The sequence below is a fragment of the Euleptes europaea genome, chromosome 7, assembly GCF_029931775.1.
Source record: "Euleptes europaea isolate rEulEur1 chromosome 7, rEulEur1.hap1, whole genome shotgun sequence".
Lineage (NCBI taxonomy): Eukaryota > Metazoa > Chordata > Lepidosauria > Squamata > Sphaerodactylidae > Euleptes > Euleptes europaea.
In genome coordinates this window covers 20763214-20782771 of record NC_079318.1, presented here as the reverse complement: position 1 = coordinate 20782771, position 19558 = coordinate 20763214, and the positions used below count along the sequence as shown (strand labels likewise).

General features: G+C 42.7%; 1 protein-coding gene across 1 annotated transcript in view; it reads right to left on the bottom strand.

Annotated features, from left to right (window-relative positions):
• Positions 1-19558, bottom strand: part of LOC130481007 (centromere protein J-like) — a 36863-nt gene continuing 17305 nt past the window's right edge. Inside the window, exons 9-16 of the mRNA XM_056853645.1 lie at positions 18024-18239; positions 17125-17217; positions 16780-16920; positions 8807-8908; positions 4675-4815; positions 3869-3953; positions 1450-1570; positions 1-196 (exon numbers count right to left, since the gene is read on the bottom strand). Of these exons, the coding sequence (XP_056709623.1) occupies positions 1-196; positions 1450-1570; positions 3869-3953; positions 4675-4815; positions 8807-8908; positions 16780-16920; positions 17125-17217; positions 18024-18239 (1095 nt within the window). The remainder of the gene's footprint in view (positions 197-1449; positions 1571-3868; positions 3954-4674; positions 4816-8806; positions 8909-16779; positions 16921-17124; positions 17218-18023; positions 18240-19558) is intronic.

Below are 19558 nucleotides of genomic sequence, written 5' to 3'. Positions count from 1 at the left end.
TCACTTTTGATCAAGGATGAGTCCCCCCCCTCTTCTCGAATCTTTTATTCGAACCCGTCCAGAAGAATACTTGGTTTCCTGACGGCCATTAGCATACACGGTCTTTATAGTGCCATCAGTGTACTCTCTTCTCTTGAATTCTGCAGTCTGAATCTCCTTTTGTCCATTACTGAACAAGATGGTTTTAGCTCCATTCCTGTAAAGGAATAAATAAACCAAGCCTCAAAGAACTCAAGGCCAGAGGTGCTTCATTCATGCTGACAAAGTTCCCAGCAGCAAGTACTTTACATATAAGAGCCATGGCGTTAGAACAGCCCACTTGTTCATGGAGAAGCACACTGTCCTGACTTTGGCAGTGCTTAGATTTGAATGCTTGAAAATGGCCCTTCGAACCTATAAGAACAATGTATAGTCTGAAGCAGGTATTCACAAACATTGTCACAGTAAGGGCAAATACAGATTATTGCCCGACTTTAGCAGTTGCTTTTCTCTGCTTCAGCAAAGAAGAAGAGTTGGTTTTTATATGCTGACTTTCTCTACCACTTAAGGAAGAATCAAACCGGCTTACCATCACCTTCTTTTCCCCTCCCCACAACTGACACCCTGTGAGGTAGGTGAGGCTGAGAGAGTGGGACTAGCCCAAGGTCACCCAGCTGGCTTCATGTGTAGGAGGGGGGAAACAAATCCAGTTCACCAGATTAGCGTCCACCGCTCATGTGGAGGAATGGGGAATCAAACCCTGTTCTTCAGATCCACCGCTCCAAACCACTGCTCTTAACCACTACACCACGCTAGTCTCAGGTCATCTGTGAGTTATTCCAGAAAGAAAAAGGAATTTGCTGCTTAATTTTTTCACAATTTGTTACCCCAAATGCCGAGCTAGGAAATACATTGACCGTTTAACATCTGTTGTCCCTCAGCACCAACAATCAACATAACATACGAAACTCATGGACTGCACTGATAGAAAACACTGGCAATCTACTTTCTGGCCCAGTCAGGATAAGCATGTCACGGTCACCATAGGACATATGTGGAAAAACAGCACATAAAATAATGGAATGCAGCGGACTGACCACAACAGATTGCCCACCAAAAAGAGTGGATAAATTGAGGCATTTCCAGATTAATATGAAACTAGCCATGGTCAGGGACTCATGCCATCAAACTGTGGGTGACTTATGGCCACCTCATAGAGTTTTCAAGGGAAGGGATGAACAGAGGTGGTTTGCCATCGCTTACCTGTGCATAGCAACCCTGGATTTACTTTGCTGATCTCCCATCCAAGTACTAACCAGGGTTGACCATACTTAGCTTTTAAGATCTGATGAGATTGCTAGCCAGGGCCATCAAGGTGTGTTAGTGACTGATAAGGTATGCCAAAACCAACTCTTTTGTCAAATAGTGCCCCTTCCCTGATGCTTGATTCATATTCCTTTCATTACTTACTTTTCTACTTTGACAACTGTGCCATCAGGGAAAACAGTTTCTTCAATACCTCCATCATATAGTCGTTTAATAGTCTGGTCAGGAAACACAATTTCCTTGGTACCATCTGGATGGTGTTTTTCTGAGAAAAAGAAAATTGTGTCAGAAATATGGGTGGCCATGCCTTTCCAGTCTTGGCACAGCAGAATTGTACAGTCTGGCTGTTTGAGGAATAAGTTTACACTTAGGCTTGTTACTCAGAGAAGAAATAGATGTTCTTTATTGTGAGAGGACTCCATACTAGGTAAGATAGCTAGCTAGAAGCCTTTACTCTGCCTAAGTGATCCATGTGACAGTCACCTCCAGGCTGGATTACTGTAACTCACTCTATGTAGGGCTGCCCTTGAGACTGATCCAAAAACTCCAGTTGGTACAGAATGCCGCAGGAAGGCTTCTTACAGGGACTCCGCTGCTGGCACACATTAAGCCAGTGCTCCGTCATCTGCACTGGCTCAGTTGGAACATTGGATCAGATTCAAGGTGCTGGTTTTGACCTTTAAAGCCTTATACGGTCTGGGACCTTTGTATCTGCAGGACCGCCTCTCCTGGTATGCCCCCTGAAGAACACTACATTCTGCAAATAACAACCTCCTGGTGATCCCCGGGCCAAAGAGTGTCTGGCTGGCCTCAACCAGAGCCAGGGCCTTTTCTGCCCTGGTTCCTGTCTGGTGGAATAGTCTCTCTAATGAGACTAGGACCCGGTGGGACCTTAAGGAGTTCTGCGGGGCCTGCAGGACAGAGCTATTCCACCAGGCCTATGGTTGAGGCCAGCTACGGTTTCGCCATCAATGCTGCACTCCTTATTCACATACCCCTCCAACTCCCATCTGAACTTATTACTATGTGGGAGGACCTGACTGCCCACAGGCCCTGCTGTGGCTTTTATGCTATAGTGGGAGTGTCATCCAATACAAGTATTGTTGATGCTTTTATTAATTATGCTTACAGGGCCAGTTTTTACTTATAAGCGTTGTTTTAACATGGTTTTATTGCAATGTTATGGTAATTTGATTGTTTTGTTGAAATCAGTGATGTGTGAGCTGCCCTGAGGCTGGCTTTGCTGGGGAGGGCGGGATATAAGATATTTTTAAAAAGTTAGGATGGAGAGAGATTGTAGAAAGCATGTCCAGCCCTCATGGTGAAGAGAGAGAGACACAGAGAGAGAGAGAGAAAATGACCAGAAGGAAGGAACCCCTGAGAGTAGCATTCTGGGTAAAAAAGGGACAGCAGGAGGAGTGGACTAAGGAAAGGTCAGAGAGAACCCCCTCTACCCCTATACTAACTCTACCCCTACACTACCCCTATACTAAGGGACAGCAGGAGGAGTGGACTAAGGAAAGGTCAGAGAGAACCCCCTCTACCCCTACAGCTATCACTGTCCTCCCCTGAGACTTCAAAGCCTGTGCTAACATTAAGCAGCGCTGCACAGTCCATTTCTTCCAACACTCAGATTACATATTATTTCCAACCTGCAAGTGCCTTCCATGAAGGAATTTTGGCATGTTTGAAATAGCCCTAAGTGTATTCTGGATTGCAGCAATAAACTCCCCAATTCAGGTCCGATATTTTAGTTACCTGCTTTCCTAAATACAATGTCGTTGAAGATCTAAACATGTATTATTTTTTTAATGGTATAGTTCAGTAGAAATACAAATTAACTTAGAATTAGGAAATTTGAACAAAGGACCCGATTCATCCACTGTGTGACACTGCGTTAGTATGTAGTGTGTAAAATGTCTTAAACAAGGACGTTTGTGTGTGTAAAGTGCCATCAAGTCACATCTGCCTTCTGCTGACCCCAGCAAGGGGCCTTCAAGGCAAGTTTGAAGCAGAGGTGGTTTGCCATTGCCTTCCTCTGCACAGCCTTCCTTGGCGGTCTCCCTTCCAAGTTCCAACCTCACTTAGCTTCAGAGATCTGACAAGATCAGGTTACATCATGCTGCCTTTCCTCCCTAAAGAAGGATAGAGACATGCAAATTCCTTTATTTGCTGCTTATGTTCTGCTGAAAATATATACCCCTCTTGGAATGCCGCTTTTACGAGGAACTTCTATCACATTATATCTCTCCCCTTTTAACACATAAATCTAATGTCTCAGTGTCTGACATAGTGCCTTTTTTACTAAGTGACAGGGATCCCAAGGCTACATTGTCAGTGGCCAGATTTATTTCAGTCCTTATATCCCTCAAACATTAGATATATGCTGCTCAAGATCAATGGATCAAGGAGCTACTAAGGGATAAAGGAAAGGAAAATATATACAGTTCTTGTCTGGGGGGGAGGAGTTTATAAGATTCTGCATCTGTTAGGCTATATAAATCCCAGGTGATAACTTTGGGGGGGGGGAATCATTTTTTAAGATCATTGCAGCATCACATACCAATCTGGTGATTAGGAAACTGTAGTATCTCCATGCCATTTGGATAAGTGATGTGAGTCGTCTGGGCATCTGCATAATAGTAAATCTGCAGAGGGGGGAAGATGAAGCCTTCTTGAGTGCTGACCATTTTTTTAAAAGCAACTTGCATTAAAAAATTAAGTCACGGCACAGTATTTCTTACAATGACATTTGTGACACAAATAAATGTTTCAGTTCTTTCCCCTTTGCTTGCCACCTGGAAATAAGAACCTCTGAAATATGTTTGCGGGATCAAAATATTGAACATGCAGGATGCAGTTGCCTAGCTGTGTTTCATGCTGTTGACTTCTCACTCATGAGGTAAATAGTTATGTGTTTATCAGTCAGCACTGTCAATCTAAAATCTGCTTTGACAAGAGCATAACTTCTCAGCTATCACAATATTATCCTGCCCTGCCCTCAAGGAGTTTGCTGTTCTCCCTTCCTCCAATTTATTCTCTTTTCTATCTCAACAACATTCACATACAGCATAAACAATGTGATTGTGGCTCAAATGAGCTTTTTAGTGCCAGGTGTGAAAATGACTATGTTTGTGGGAACAGGGCAATGTGTAAGCAGGGCCAGTGTCAGGGGTTGGGATCGTCACCCACCCACAGGGGCCCAAATGCTGACCAGTGAAGCCGCATCATCCTGCTTCTCCAGGCCAACTGGAGGCCAACATGAGGCCAACTTTCTCCTTGTCTTTGCTACAAAAATGACAGGTGTTTCTGGTTCCAATGCTGTTTAAAGCGCTCTGCAAAGCAAAAATTAAATAGAAATGCACATACCACTCTCTGATCTGGCAGGGTCTTCTTAATGTCTCCATTGAAAAAAGTAAGAAGAGTGGTCCTTTTATCAGCACTTATCTCCTTTTTCGTGCCATTGCGGAAAGTCATAATTCTGCGTCCATCAGCAAACAGCTGTTCCACCTTTAAAACGAAGACCAAATGTGTAAGACTATATCTTCTCTGTCTCGTACTCAAATGCACATATACACAGCCCGCAGTTGCAAACCAACTACACTGTAGAGATTGGATTGAAATAGATTCTAATTCCATTCCTTCTAAAGTAACTAATGAACACTGTAAAGTGCTCAGAATGTAGGGAGAGGCATTAATGCATCACCACAGTGCATCATGTTCCACTAAAAATATTTCTTACACAGGTCCCACAAGCAGGTGTTTAAGAAGGGACTTTAAATCAGCTTAAATCCAAGTACACCAGCTTTAGGTTAGCTCTAGAAGGGCATTACTGCACTATGCTTAAACAGGTTTGAGAGTTGTTCCATCTCCACAGGAAAGACTGGAAACAATAACTGTGTGCAGACAGCTAGGGGTCTCTAAAGCCTAATTCTCAGTACCCTTGCCAAATCACAATTCCAGGAATTCTTTTTATTATCACAATAGTTAAAACAAATATAGGTTTGTCATTGTGAATGGACACAACATGGAGTGGCCAGCCACTAGCCATGGAGGACAATAATTAACACTTTCTGACAAAGTGCAAGTAACACCCAATAGGCTGCCAAGACCAGAAGTGACATTGATGCAGTTACAACACATATAAACAGCGCTTGGGAGTGGGCAGAGTCAGTGGAGAGTGGTGAGGATCTAGTGAGAGGACAGAGGCTACTAAGGCCTCCTGGTAAAGCAGGACCAAGAAGCTTTCTTGGGCCTTGAACTTGCCAATGGCTAATGCCTTCCAAAATTCAATCATGCCTAGAGTGGGCGCACTACCTAAACTGTGATATGTAGGGTTGCCAGGTCTCTCTTTGCCGCTGGTGGGAGGCTTTTGGGGCGGAGCCTGAGGAGGGTGGAGTTTGAAGAGGGGAGGGACCGTAGGGTTGCCAACCTCTAGGTATTAGCTGGAAATCTCCTGCTATTACAACTGATCTCCAGTCGACAGAGATCAGTTCACCTGGAGAAAATGACCGCTTTGGCAATTGGACTCTATGGCATTGAAGTCCCTCCCCTCCACAAACCCCACCCTCCTCAGGCTCCGCCCCAAAAACCTCCCGCCGGTGGCAAAGAGGGACCTGGCAATCCTAAGGGACCTCCATGCCATAGAGTCCAATTGCCAAAGCAGCCATTTTCTCCAGGTGAGTTGATTTCTATCAGCTGGAGATCAGTTGTAATAGCAGGAGATCTCTAGCTAGTACCTGGAGGTTGGCAACCCTCGTGATATTAGAAAGCAAGACTGCTCCTTCCTTTGGGACTTGTTCTGGAAGACAGTAACGAAGGAGACCCTAGAGGGTAATCTCAGGGACTTAGGGCACCCAGCAGGATGAAGGTCAAAGGGTTTGCCTTCTGAGGGACGGCCATGGCTGGGAAGCCCCACAGTGGTTTAAATATGACTTAAATCACAATTCTTTTTTTTACTTACTCCTTATTATGCCTATACTGTCCCCCTTCATTCCTATGCTGCTCTTTGCCCATCTGCAATACAGGTGCACAACAATCAACACAGGATTACTGAATTTGATTGCAGGTAGGTACCCCAGACTGCCATTTTAAAGAGTGCCTGCTTGCAAGCAGACTTGCTTGCAGGATAGGCCCTCCAGACCTTTCAAGGGGGGGTGGAATTCTATTCTCAGTGTGAGCCAAAGCCACTGTTCAAAACTATGGTGATTGTGTTTGTGTACAATAATACACGGTCTGTTTCTGCACATATTTTTCAGGATAGGGATCAGTAGGCAAGAAAGGGGGAGTTACTGCCCTAAGGGGGGGGGGGATCATTGATTTCAAATGATGTGCAAATAGCAGCCTCATGATGTGTTTTAAAAGCTTCCAAGCAAGGGGACACCCTGCTGCCACTCACTTATGCTGATTTAAGGTCTGTGACTGGCACAAATTACATTAAAAATTCTATCCCACAAGTCAGCATAATCTGCATCTCCCCTGGAAGCTTCCAATTCTCTGTGGAAGACTCCAAATTGCGCTTTCATGAATAACCATATGGCAGGGACATATGTTTTATTTTCACACAACGTGTCCCATTGCATGCATGCCAGCTCCAAAAGAAGTTAGCTTCACTTCACACAGAGAGCTCCTGGGAAATCATCCAAGACCTCTCAATGAGCAGATGGGGAACACATCCTGGTGAACATTTTCTGCAGCTGAGGAGTGTGTCACACAAAACCAGCTGTCTAGAACTCCAGCCCATCATCTTGCTAAGACAGTGTCTGAATGGTAGGCTCTCCAGTTTGGACTGCAGTTATCAGGCATGCAGAATTAGAATTACCCAGAGCTAACCATATATTACAGAGTGCTGATGCACTATTGAGCATGTCCTTCTATACTGTAATTTTTATACAATACCCCATATACCAAGAATGGGACCCGACAGGGAAAGAGAAAAGATTGAAAAGCTCCTACAAGGTGATAACCCCTTTATTACCTCTCAGGTCGCAAAATTTTGTACAGCAGCAATGAAAATACGTCGTCATAGAGTATTCTCTTAGTCCAAACGGTAGAGGTAATCTGGTTGATATTTTAAGTGAATTAAGACGGGCTGTAAATTGTTGTCTGTAATTTTATCTGGCTATGAATAAACAATCTGAATCTGAATCTGAGTGCTAATGCCTTTTTAAAAAGAAGCTTCCCTTCCATAGAAGCATCTACCACGTAACTTGTGCTTTGGTCCTGAAAGTGATTATGGATGGAACTAGCTGCCTGTCAGTATGTTGTTTCTTCCATATAACCAATATCTTTGAACTTCTTACTTCTGAAGTCTGAAAACTAGATCTCAGTAAATTCTGTCAGTCCTCTTGCAACTGGCTGATCAGCCAGATATTTTGTGATATAAGATTTGGGAAAGCAGAGGAGTCATAACCTTTCTGACTATCATTGGACTAGTTGCTCAAAATCAGTTTCCAGAAAAAAAGATCAGGTCGGCTGCGACTTGAAGGCACTTCACACACACACACAAAAGTGATTTCAAGAGAACTGGGGCGGAGGGGGGGAGAGAGAAGAGGTGAAAACTGAAGACACAAATATGAATGCAGAAATCAGGAGATATACCTATGTATTATGAGGCCAGAAAGTCTATGGGATCACCATAAATCAGCTGTGTCTTGATGGCACACACACAGGGCCAGAATGGGGGGTGGGGAGAGGAACCCACGAAATCTATGCAATAGCCAAGGAAACATGGGATCTTTATTGTCCAGAATCTTTCAGACTAGTTTTATATTAATTTTAGGAATATTTATGACTGATTTTTGTGATGTTTTGTCATTTTAAGTATTGTAATTTTAGCCATATTTTGTCTACGTGCTCTACTATTTATGAACTAATTCTGCAATCCTGTTTTATTTGATGGTCTATGACCGTATAATAATAATTGATTGAACTGGGGAAAAAACCCATGTGGAAAGCCCCTTTTCTAAATGACACCCTACTGATATGAATTCGTTCAGCGGTTTCAAACATCTTTTGATGAAAACAGCATATTTCCTTACTAGCAGTGTCATCTATCAAGTGATATGATGGTTAAATAAAATACAGTTAGTGACTCCCAGAATAAGATTTACTTCTAATGCCAAAAAGCCTGTTGGATCTTGGGTCGCTGCAGATGTTCTGTAGCTGTGTACCAAGAACAGAATTTGATATTCTGGGGCTCAATTGTTAGTGTTTTTTAAAAAGCATTTACTAAGCCCTAGTAGTTGTATGATAGTGGCAGGAAAACTGGCTCATTTGTGGTAAATGCTCAAAACCAGGATTAAGTCCAGGGGGAAAGTATGAGAGAAAGGGCTACACAAGTACACCTATTTCCACCCCACCTTCCTCATCAAGATAGGAGACTCCACGGTTGCTTTAGCACAATAAAGAAGTCAGACTGTGTTTTGATTCTCAGTGCTTTATGTCCACATAATCCAAGTTATGACTTTTCCATTTTTATATTTGTCTAAAATTATTTTACCTTTCCATCTGGATACTCTATTTTTTCTTTCACATCCTCATCCTTCTTACTTTCCACATATAGTGGTGGTTTTCTAGACAGGATTGACTTTGGAGAGGAATTCTACAAACACATATTAACAACCAAGGGTTAATTTATTTACATATACTTTTTGGTAAAAAGTGGCATCTCTTACGAAACATAAATGAGAGAGGAAGAATGAAATGGTTTATTCTAGAACAAGGTAGGGTACATTTTTTTTACATGTTTAAAAATGTCTGTGCTCTGTTTCTAGTGGTTTTGCCATAAAAATGAAAAATACAAAATAAATGAAAATGAAATAAATGATGTCTAACTGGGGAAAAGAGCCCCGTGGCGCAGAGTGATAAGCTGCAGTACTGCAGTCCAAGCTCTGCTCACGACCTGAGTTCGATCCCGACGGGAGTCAGTTGCAAGTAGCCGGCTCAAGGTTGACTCAGCCTTCCATCCTTCCGAGGTCGATAAAATGACTACCCAGCTTGCTGGGGGTAAAGGGAAGATGACTGGGGAAGGCACTGGCAAACTGGTGAACAAAGTCTGCCTAGTAAACGTCGGGATGTGACGTCACCCCATGGGTCAGGAATGACCCGGTGCTTGCACAGGGGACCTTTACCTTTATCTGGGAAAAGGCATAAATAGGAAGGGTCAACCTCTTTCTCAGTACCATGCCTGGTTTAGAGGTAAGAAAAGCACTGGCTAATAGAAATGCAAATCATTTCAGCACATGGTTGAATGACTGAAAACTCTACTGAAACAGAGAGGTAAAAGGAAATGCATAATATTAGGAAACCAAACCTTTGCTTCATCATTCTCAAACATAGGAAAACTTTCTGCAGGTGTTTTCCTACCACTGGGGGTGATGCTATTTCTTCTGGAATTAGCTGCACAGGACACTTGCTCAGAGGACTTCACCAACCTGTGAGCATTGTTAAGGCTAACATCTTCTTTCACCTGCAGAAATATTGAACAGCGAAGGGAAATTTCTTAAAACATGCTTGGAAAAAAAATGGAAGGTAGTATAGGATGAACTCTGATTTTTTAGGGTGGGTTAGGTGGTACTGTTAGTGTTACAGGTATTTTTAATTCACGGTTTTTCACCGTTATGAATACAATCCGATACACTTTTGTAGCCCCTTTGAACCTTTGAGGATAGGGGAGAGGCAGGATACAAATATTTTAACTATGCCAACAAAGCAAACTATATTTAAAGACATCATACTACTGTTTTCATTTGAAAATTTAAACAAGTTAAACTGTGTTTCCCCTTTTTCTCCAGGAGACTTTTTTGGACTCTGCTTTTTATCATGCTTTTTTCTGCATAAAAGTTGTTGCTTCAGATTTGTGTATAAACACACCTGTATTTCCTCATTACTCCAGGATGCAGAGCTTAAAACATCATCATTCTGGTTATTTAAAAAAGCTGCCTCTTCTGAACTACCTGAAGAGTGTGCACCTATGGAGATTTAATATATACATTATAAACAATTAGTGTCTATATTTTGATTCAATTCAATAACCTTTAATAGACATAGCACAAAAGACAGCTCATACAGATTCTCACGATCGAAAACATATCACACAAATCCCTGATGAACAAACCAGGGCCCCTACAGAGTATACAATACAATGAAATATATAAAATATACCATATTTTGGGATTAAACAAAAGGTTAAAGGATTAAAATAATCTAACCAGCCAGCCAGACTGTGATATGATAAACAATGATAATCATGATCATTGACCAGTCTCTAGTTAAACCACATCACAGCAGCATAGGGCTGCCAACTCCCAGGTAGTAGCAGGAGATCTCCTGCTAATTCAACTGATCTTCAGCCGATAGAGATCAGATCACCTGGAGAAATATGGCCGCTTTGGCAATTGGACTCTATGGCATTGAAGTCCCTCCCCTCCCCAAACCCCGCCCTCCTCAGGCTCCGCCCCAAAAATCTCCTGCCAGTGGTGAAGAGGGACCTGGCAACCCTACAGCAGCAACTTGAAATATTAGGCAAGCTTCAAAGATCCCCATCTCAGTAACATTACTAAATTTTTTGCAACCGAGGCAGTTGTTTCAGGCTTGACAACAGACAGTAGAGAAGTTAACATTCGGCTTTTATTATTGATTAAATCAGTATCAAGCAAATCTAACAGAAAGTCATTACAAAGGCCCTAGTGTCTCTATATTAAAGAACTGATTATTCAAGGCCTGTTTCTGACACCCAACATATTGTTTCTGTCATTGGTCAGCCAAAGTTATGTGCCTGAGCAACAAGAAAAATTATTTGCTCTCTAGTTATACGATCTGAAGTGAAACCAGAGTATGCTCTCTAGTTAGAAGATACTACTATTCCAATGTATTTTACCTTTAATATTTGAAGATGAACTACTGTCCTTAATCACACTCAGGGGAGATCCAGTTACTGATTTTCTTCCATAATTCTTTTGCTGATTTTGAGCCAAATGAGGTAATGCCTTCAACAGAGGGGAGAAATTAAAAAGAGTATACAGTTCTCTTACTCTGTCACTTGAATGGTTAGACAGAAAGGGACTTGTATACTTCACCCAAAGAAACATATTGCTCTTAATAGCTCTATTTCAAGCGTGTTCCATTATACAGACAACATGAACCATTTAGAAGATAAAAGGCAGACATCTAACTAAAAGGGCCTAAAATGCTTCTAAAATTGACTCTCAAAAAGTTTGTGTGGAATTTAGGACATGAAATGAATGACAAAGGAAACAAACACATGAAGGTCCAGATGGCAGGTGGATGTAAACATGCACTACTGTCTACTCAATCTCCACTGAACTAGGATGAAGAGAAAGGGGTAGGCTTTGTAATACATGAATCAGCCCTGATTCAAATTTTTGTTTCTCTCTCTTCCTCTGTTTTTATGCATCTACAGAATAACTTGTTCGGGGAAGATATGTAAACTCTGTCTACACCTTGCACCAATCCCCAATGCAACTGTCCTCTTTAGGACCTAGGTTCACAATATACTTTTCCTAGTTCCATCCCTCAATTGGCCCTGGGTCCTGCCAAGCAGATGTGATTTGGGAGTTCTCACCTGGAACTTGTATTCTCAGGCACGCGGGGGATCAATTCAGATCAGGACCATGGCAAGTGAGAAGAGGGGGATTAAGCCTTCCCCCACACACACCATTTCCTGACTTGAAATTGTTGTAATATACAATGGTGGTACAAACAAAAGAAGCATCATCTGCAGGTAAGGTTGCCAACCTCCAGGTAGTCCCTGCAAATATAAAGGCTCAGTGCTGTAAGGATGATTGGAGCAACCCAAGACAGCACTATAGTGCTGTCTTGGGTTGCTCCAACCTCCAGGTAGTGGCTGGAGATCTCCTGCTATTACAACTGATCTCCAGCCGATAGAGATCAGTTCACCTGAAGAAAATGGCTGCTTTGGCAATTGGACTCTGTGGCATTGAAGTCCCTCCCATCCCCCAAACCCCACCTTCCTCAGGCTCTGCCCCAAAAATCTCCCGCTGGTGGCGAAGAGGGACCTGGCAACCCTATCTGGAGGGGCAGCAAATAGGAAAGCTAGTTTGTTAAGGATATGGGGGGACACCCTTTAATCTACTAAATGGTGTTTGTGTGTCCCCAGAATGCAACTCTCAAAATTGCTTTCTGCTTCTCTCTTACTTCCTGCCAGCCATTTAGGTAGAATGCTTAGCTCTCCCTCTAGTACAGTAGCTTCCCTAAATAATATTTTTCTTTAATTGGCTACACCTCAAAGTGTGGTTCTTCATAAATGAAATCTCACTCTGCTAACAAAAATGGCCCTGGGTAGCCATGATTTTCCACACTGGGGGAAATTCTATACTGATGACTACATGCAAAGTGCCCCCAGCAGGGCAAAGGCAAAGTGGTGAAGGTTTAAGTCTCTTCTTTCCATGCACTGCAGTTATAATCCAAGTCTGCCCCCATGTGTCAGAAAATCTAAATTTCAGCTGGGAACTCCCAGATCATATTTGCTTTACCAGACTTGAGGCAAGATCCAAGAACAGCATATCATATATTTAGCCCTTTAGGCATGAACGTGTAAAAATTAGTCACTTGGCCTTTGTTAGCTCTTGCTTTAATGTCTCAGTCTGCTCTCAGACACCCCTTGCGTTTTGTTGGGTCTTAGATAGCGAGATTCCTTACATGTCAGACAGTCAAAGGGTTAATTAGCCAAATGGTCAGGAAGAGCAGATCGCCATTGCTTCCATGTCATATGGTCACGTAGGCAAAGTAATCTGCATTTTACTGCTTTGGTATATCCTTTGTTTGAAAGAGAAACTGTAGCTCAGTTACTTGTAAGTTACCAACCTGCAAGCATGGAGGAGCACATTCTCCTTGTGAGAATGGCTACTCGTGAGTAAGCGTAGTAACTGCTAAAGGAGTTTAGCAAGTCTAGGAAACTTAGAGATGTAGGATGTTTATTGTTTAATCCATGAGATTAGTTAGTAAAGAATTGATTTGATTAAGAAAACGACTCTGTGGTATTTTTGTGTGTGATTAACCTTTATTATCAATAAGCCAAAACCAAGATTCATCGCCCTGAATGGTAGCAGATTAATTAAGTGAGTTTCAGATCCTAACAAGTGGTATCAGAGTGGATGGTTTATTCTTGGCTATTGATATAAAGTCACACAGAACAATTTTTGATTTTTGAATCGTGTCCCATCGGGGAACTGAGGAATACAAAGGACCTTACAGACGCCTGAGGGAATTCCTGTAAAGAAGCCGAGCAGCCGAGTCTGTGGGGACGACAGGAAAACTCAACCCTCACGCCTGTGAACTGGAGGAGGAGAGCGACAAGCTGCAAGAATGGGAGAGGACGCGAACCGGGCAGCCACGCCAGTAACATCGAGCACAAACGCAGGAGCCGTGAGTGTAAATGGGAAAGGGATCCAATCAGTAATAATTCCCCACATAAGTCAGTCATCCTTCCCAATATGGAAAAGATCTGTCGAATTAGCATTTAAGGCACTGGGGATTAAACACGTACTAAATGAAGATCCCCCAGATGAGACTGACAGAGATAAGTTTAATGCCTTTGATAAAGCTGATGCCCAGGGGATGTGCCTTCTGGTGGGAGCAATATCACCAACAGAATCATCCATCATTTTAAATAGTAATTCAACGAAAGATATGATGAAAGCACTCAATGAAAAGTATGGTGTTTTATCCAGAGGTCAGAGGATGAGCCTCAAGGCGAATCTACTCTCATATAAGATGCCTGAAAATGTAACTCTCTTACAACATTTAAAGCATATGCAAGATTTGGAATCAGAGGTGAAATTTGCAGGAGGGGAAGTGAGCTCAGAAGATTTTTTAACAATATTCATTGCCAGTCTCCACCCACGCTTTAATGCAGAGAAGCGAAACCTGCTAGCCAGAGAGGATTTAACCCTTAATAAGCTGATCACAGCCTTGAAAGAATTTGAAACAGACAGAGCACGCGAAAATGAACTGTCTAATGGAATACAGGTATTGCATGTGCATGAGAAAAAGTTCCAATGTTTCACCTGTCGAAAATTTGGCCATAAATCGTATCAATGCAAGCAGAGGGAATCAAAAGGGGGAAAACCCCCATCTCCGGGGGGAAAGCCCGCGAATTTTAGACAAAGACCAGATTCAGCCACAACAGGAAGTCAAGGCTATAGCAAACCCAAGAGACCAGATCAGATCGCTACGCTTTTGCTAAAAGATCAATCAACTCACATTTTACCAATAAAAGATGACCCAAAGCGTGTACAAAAATTGCTTTTAGATTCAGGGTCAAGTAACCATACATGTGGGATCATGGAAGCCTTTGATTATTTGGAACCATGCGCTGAAACATTCATAATGGCCAATGGGGAGAGACAAATATGCACCCAGAAAGGACAAATTTCTGTTTCTATCCAGTCTCTCTGTGGAAATGTAATGGGCTTAAGATTACAGAATGTGCTTTATATGCAAAAATCTGAACATTGTTTACTGTCTGTGAAAAGGCTAGCAAATGCTAAGTTCCAAGTGACAATAAATGAGAACGGTTGCTATTTGTTTGATTCTCAAGCAAGGGAATATGAAGTTTTGTCAGAAGGTTCTCATTACTACTTGGAGAACGTTGCAGACCAGATTGTGGATTATACTGAGGACAGTGTTAATTCTGATGAACTGTATCAGTGTGAGAAAGACAATGGACTTTGTGCAAAGGAAAATGCTGTTATTGATGAAAAGGAATGCTTTGTTGACTGCAACAAGGAGATTAAAGGTTTAAATACTGAGAATTGCAAACATGAGGATTGCGTGTATTTCTGGCATTTGAAATTGAAACACAGAAATATGGAGTCTGTGAGGCAGCAACTACATGAGTTTGGCTTGCCAGTAAAGGACTGTGTGAAGAGTTATAAGCAATGTGAAATTTGTATTGAAGCATCAGAGCATGTGCAGAGTGATTCAACAGAACCTCTAGCGCCATCTACTGATGAAGGAAATGCTAGCATCTCGGGAGACAAAAGGGGAAAGGAAATTTCCATTGTAAACGAGATGAATGCAACTGAGAGAATGAGTGATGCAAAGGTTGGAAGAAGGGAAACCGAGCCGGTTACATCCTCAGCATGGGAGCTTAGGCCGCCTGGTGCAGCAAAGTGTCTACAGGATACAGCATCAGAAGAGGGCAGTCCTGAAGCTGATGGAGATGTAAAGGTTTCAACCACCTTAAACCATTCTGAAGTGAAAAGTAACTTCTCAAGCTGGGAGAACAAAGAGCAAAAGTTTCTCAGTGGGGAGAAGAAATCACTGCAACAACTTACAGCGATAAACATTCTTTTAAACATTGCCACTTCAAAGAAAATGACAGTGATGATGTTTACTGTTACAGATAGCCAAAAGCTTACTTCACAACTACAGAAGCAAGGCTTCAAAAGGGGAAATAAAGAGAAATGTCTACTCAGCAGAAAGGAAAATGGCCTATTGCAATACATTTTAATAATAATGGACAATGTTTTAATTTGCTGTGATACTGAGTCAAATGCAAAGAAAATTGCTGAACAACTGGAGAAATCAGCAGGATCCAAACTCTTTGAAGAAAGACACTGTTTTGATATGGAAACAGAAAGAGACAAAATACTGGAATTTCTCAAGCAAAGAAAAGTGCAAGAACGCAAGTCAAGCAAGACAAGGAAGAAATCTTCAACTCAAGATTAACTCAGTGAAAGACAAGAAACAAAAGGGACTTATTGATATGATATGATATGTTAATAAATGTGATGAATTATGTTTGCATGTCTGAATGTAACTGAACCTCGAAAAGGGGATTTGTTGGGTCTTAGATAGCGAGATTCCTTACATGTCAGACAGTCAAAGGGTTAATTAGCCAAATGGTCAGGAAGAGCAGATCGCCATTGCTTCCATGTCATATGGTCACGTAGGCAAAGTAATCTGCATTTTACTGCTTTGGTATATCCTTTGTTTGAAAGAGAAACTGTAGCTCAGTTACTTGTAAGTTACCAACCTGCAAGCATGGAGGAGCACATTCTCCTTGTGAGAATGGCTACTCGTGAGTAAGCGTAGTAACTGCTAAAGGAGTTTAGCAAGTCTAGGAAACTTAGAGATGTAGGATGTTTATTGTTTAATCCATGAGATTAGTTAGTAAAGAATTGATTTGATTAAGAAAACGACTCTGTGGTATTTTTGTGTGTGATTAACCTTTATTATCAATAAGCCAAAACCAAGATTCATCGCCCTGAATGGTAGCAGATTAATTAAGTGAGTTTCAGATCCTAACAGTTTTGTTCAGGCAAGCTAGCAGGGCTGTTGCTTTCTACCCTTCCCATCCATGCTTTCTTCAGCCATAAACATCTGGAATCCATTGCTGCAGGACACATATGGCACAGGTACCTTGGGAAGATAAGTTAATAAACCCTAAATAAGCATAGGCAAGGCTATTCAGAGACTCTGCATTACTTCAAAGGGTGGTTGATGAAGTATCCTCCGACCTGTAGGGGACACGTTTCCACTATGAAGAGATTTAGGTGGGCTCTTTTCTCTGTGTGCTCCTGTTGCAGATTTCAGTGACTCAGACCTTTGCAGTGAACTTCTTGTAGCCTAGAAAACATTAAAAGCTTGCGCTGTCATCTGGAGACCACTGCCAGGAAATAAAATGCTGTTTCACTTTCACGTGGTGGATCTGAACCTAGGTCTCCCCAGCCCAACACCAGGAGCCCTTTTTTAGTGCATCATGGTCTCACGTCCTGTTTGTATATCCTCATCCCTAAGGACCAATTCATCCAGTGGTATTTTCCTACTTACATGCATACTGATGCGACTCCTATGGTTACCTCGTGATGGTCTCTCTTCCAGTGAATTGTGGGGCGAGGCCCCTCCCAAAACAGCTTTCAAAACCTGATGAGAAAATTACAGTTAATCAACAGCGGAAAATGTTTCACGTGCAACAGAACCAGCAGCTCTTCTATGCATCTTAATTTTAAAAAAGAAAATTAAGAAGGCATACGCACCGGCCAAATTCTTACTGGGAAAAGGATGGATGAGCTTTTTGGAGACTGACTGGAATCAATCATGACAAAGAGGATCAAATAAAAGTTTGCATATCACTAATGAAGAATGGATCCAACCTGCTATTCCTCAGAGCAAGTTTCAGTGACTCCTTACAAGTGGATCTGCTAATGGGCGAAAGGCAAGGTGATTCCAGCCCTTCCTATTGAGCCAGGGCCTGATTGGTCCATTTGAAATATAGGGCAGGCCAGGAAGGTATGCAGCAAGGCAGGAAAAATTCCAGCTAAAGAAGCTATGGCACCTTCTCCAGCTTCCAAACCAGCAGCCATTTTGTGGCAGCACGCTGGCAACCCAGCTGAGTCCCTGCCTCACCAGACAAGCCCCTGAACCATGTGCCAGCTGCTCCCAACCCCTCCCCAGCACATGCCAGAAAACTGGGCTTGTAGGTAAGTCTAAGCCTTTTCTAGCCCTTCCTCACAAATGGCTGAAGCTACCCTCCACTCATCCATCTGCAGCAAAACACAATGCCTGGTCTAGGAAGCGAGAGTTTGGAATGGTAATCCTTCCCATCAGCAGATCTTTTGACTGGCGGGGTGCCTGCAACAAAGGTAAGCTACAGTCCATCAGAAACAGATGTTGGGAAGGAAGGACACAAAGGAAAAATCAAAAACAAGCAAGAGGTCATGTTAAAGTACCGGCACTTCAGCTCCTCTTTCAATAAAATCCACAGGTCCGTGACTTCTCTTGGCCTCCATCCTTCGATGCTCAGATACTCTGAGGTCAACTTGAAGCTCCAGGTTCTGCTTGGTCAGGGCTTCCACCTGACTTCTCAGCTCACCATGGGCAGCATGCCAGCGAGACTCATTTCTCCTAATCTCCTCCTGTAGCCCTGATATTTGCTGCCTTAGCATCTGTTATTGAAAAGGCAGGCATGCAAGAAGAAAAAAAACACAAGGAATCTGCACAAGATCAGTTAAATCACACGAGACCCTCTCCTGTTTCCCAGTTAGCCTCTTGTAAATTCCCTATCAGAAACTCCCTGGGATCTAATCTATTTCCAACTGTACTTCTATGAGCCAAAAGCCAGTGCTGAGCCTTATAAGAAATGTGGCAAGGGCTTGGCTTAAGCAGGCATTTCCAGGGGAAGAGACCCGTGCCTGCTCGAAAGAGAGGAACAAGCAACCCTCTTCTGTTCTTTACCATCAATAGTCTTCCGAAGATAAGCCTCTGCACAAGAGTTGAGAGAATGGGTATGCCTAAGGCAAAGGGGGTGGGGGAAAGAGAGAACTGTGTGCCAAGCTCTACATGGGCTACGAGGAGCATTTGGATTTGGGGTAGGGTTGCCAACCTCCAGGTAGTAGCTGGAGATCACCCGCTATTACAACTGATCTCCAGCCGGTAGAGATCGGTTCACCTAGAGAAATGGGCGGCTTTGGCAATTGGACTCTATGGCATTGAAGTCCCTCCCCTCACCAAACACCGCCTTCCTCAGGCTCTGCCTCAAAAAATCTCCAGGTGTTTCCCAACCCAGAGCTGGCAACCCTAATTTGGGGAATTCTTGGAAGAATCAAGGCCAGGGCAGAAGTAAAAGATAGTTGGGTTCAGGAACCTGCAAGACTGGGAAATGGAATACAATAGCAAGCACTGGTCTAAAGGAAACTGCTGGCGGCACTAAACCGCTCCTGATGGGCACCTGCCTCTCTGTAGCAGGCAGAGGTGAAGAGGACTGATGAGAGACAAGGAAGGGAAAGAGAGGAGGAGAAGTATCTGCCTATCAGATTGCTAGAGAGAAATCTCCCGATACATAACAACTAATCATCAGCCACCATCCTTATGCCTCTTGAAACTTAATGTTGCTCTCCCTAGAGCTCCCTCTCTCTTCCCACAGTTAAAAGAATTTTTTTCATAATTGGATTTTGCTTTGTCCTTACCTCTCCCCCCATTCACTGCAGATGTATATGTATGCACACCAAGGTGCCAAAACAAAATGGATAAAATAACCAAATGTATTCTATGTTTATGTTCGCAACAAGGATGGGGTGATGTAGAAGACGTCTATCTGAGATCCTGAAAAGCCACTGCCAGTCAAACTAGATATTACTGACCTAGATACACCAATGGTCTTACTCTATATAGGGCTGCTTCATGTATTCACACGTATTCATCCACCAATTCTGTGCTCTACACCCCAACCCCAAGTTCCTGGCAATAAGTACTACTGATCCTTTCA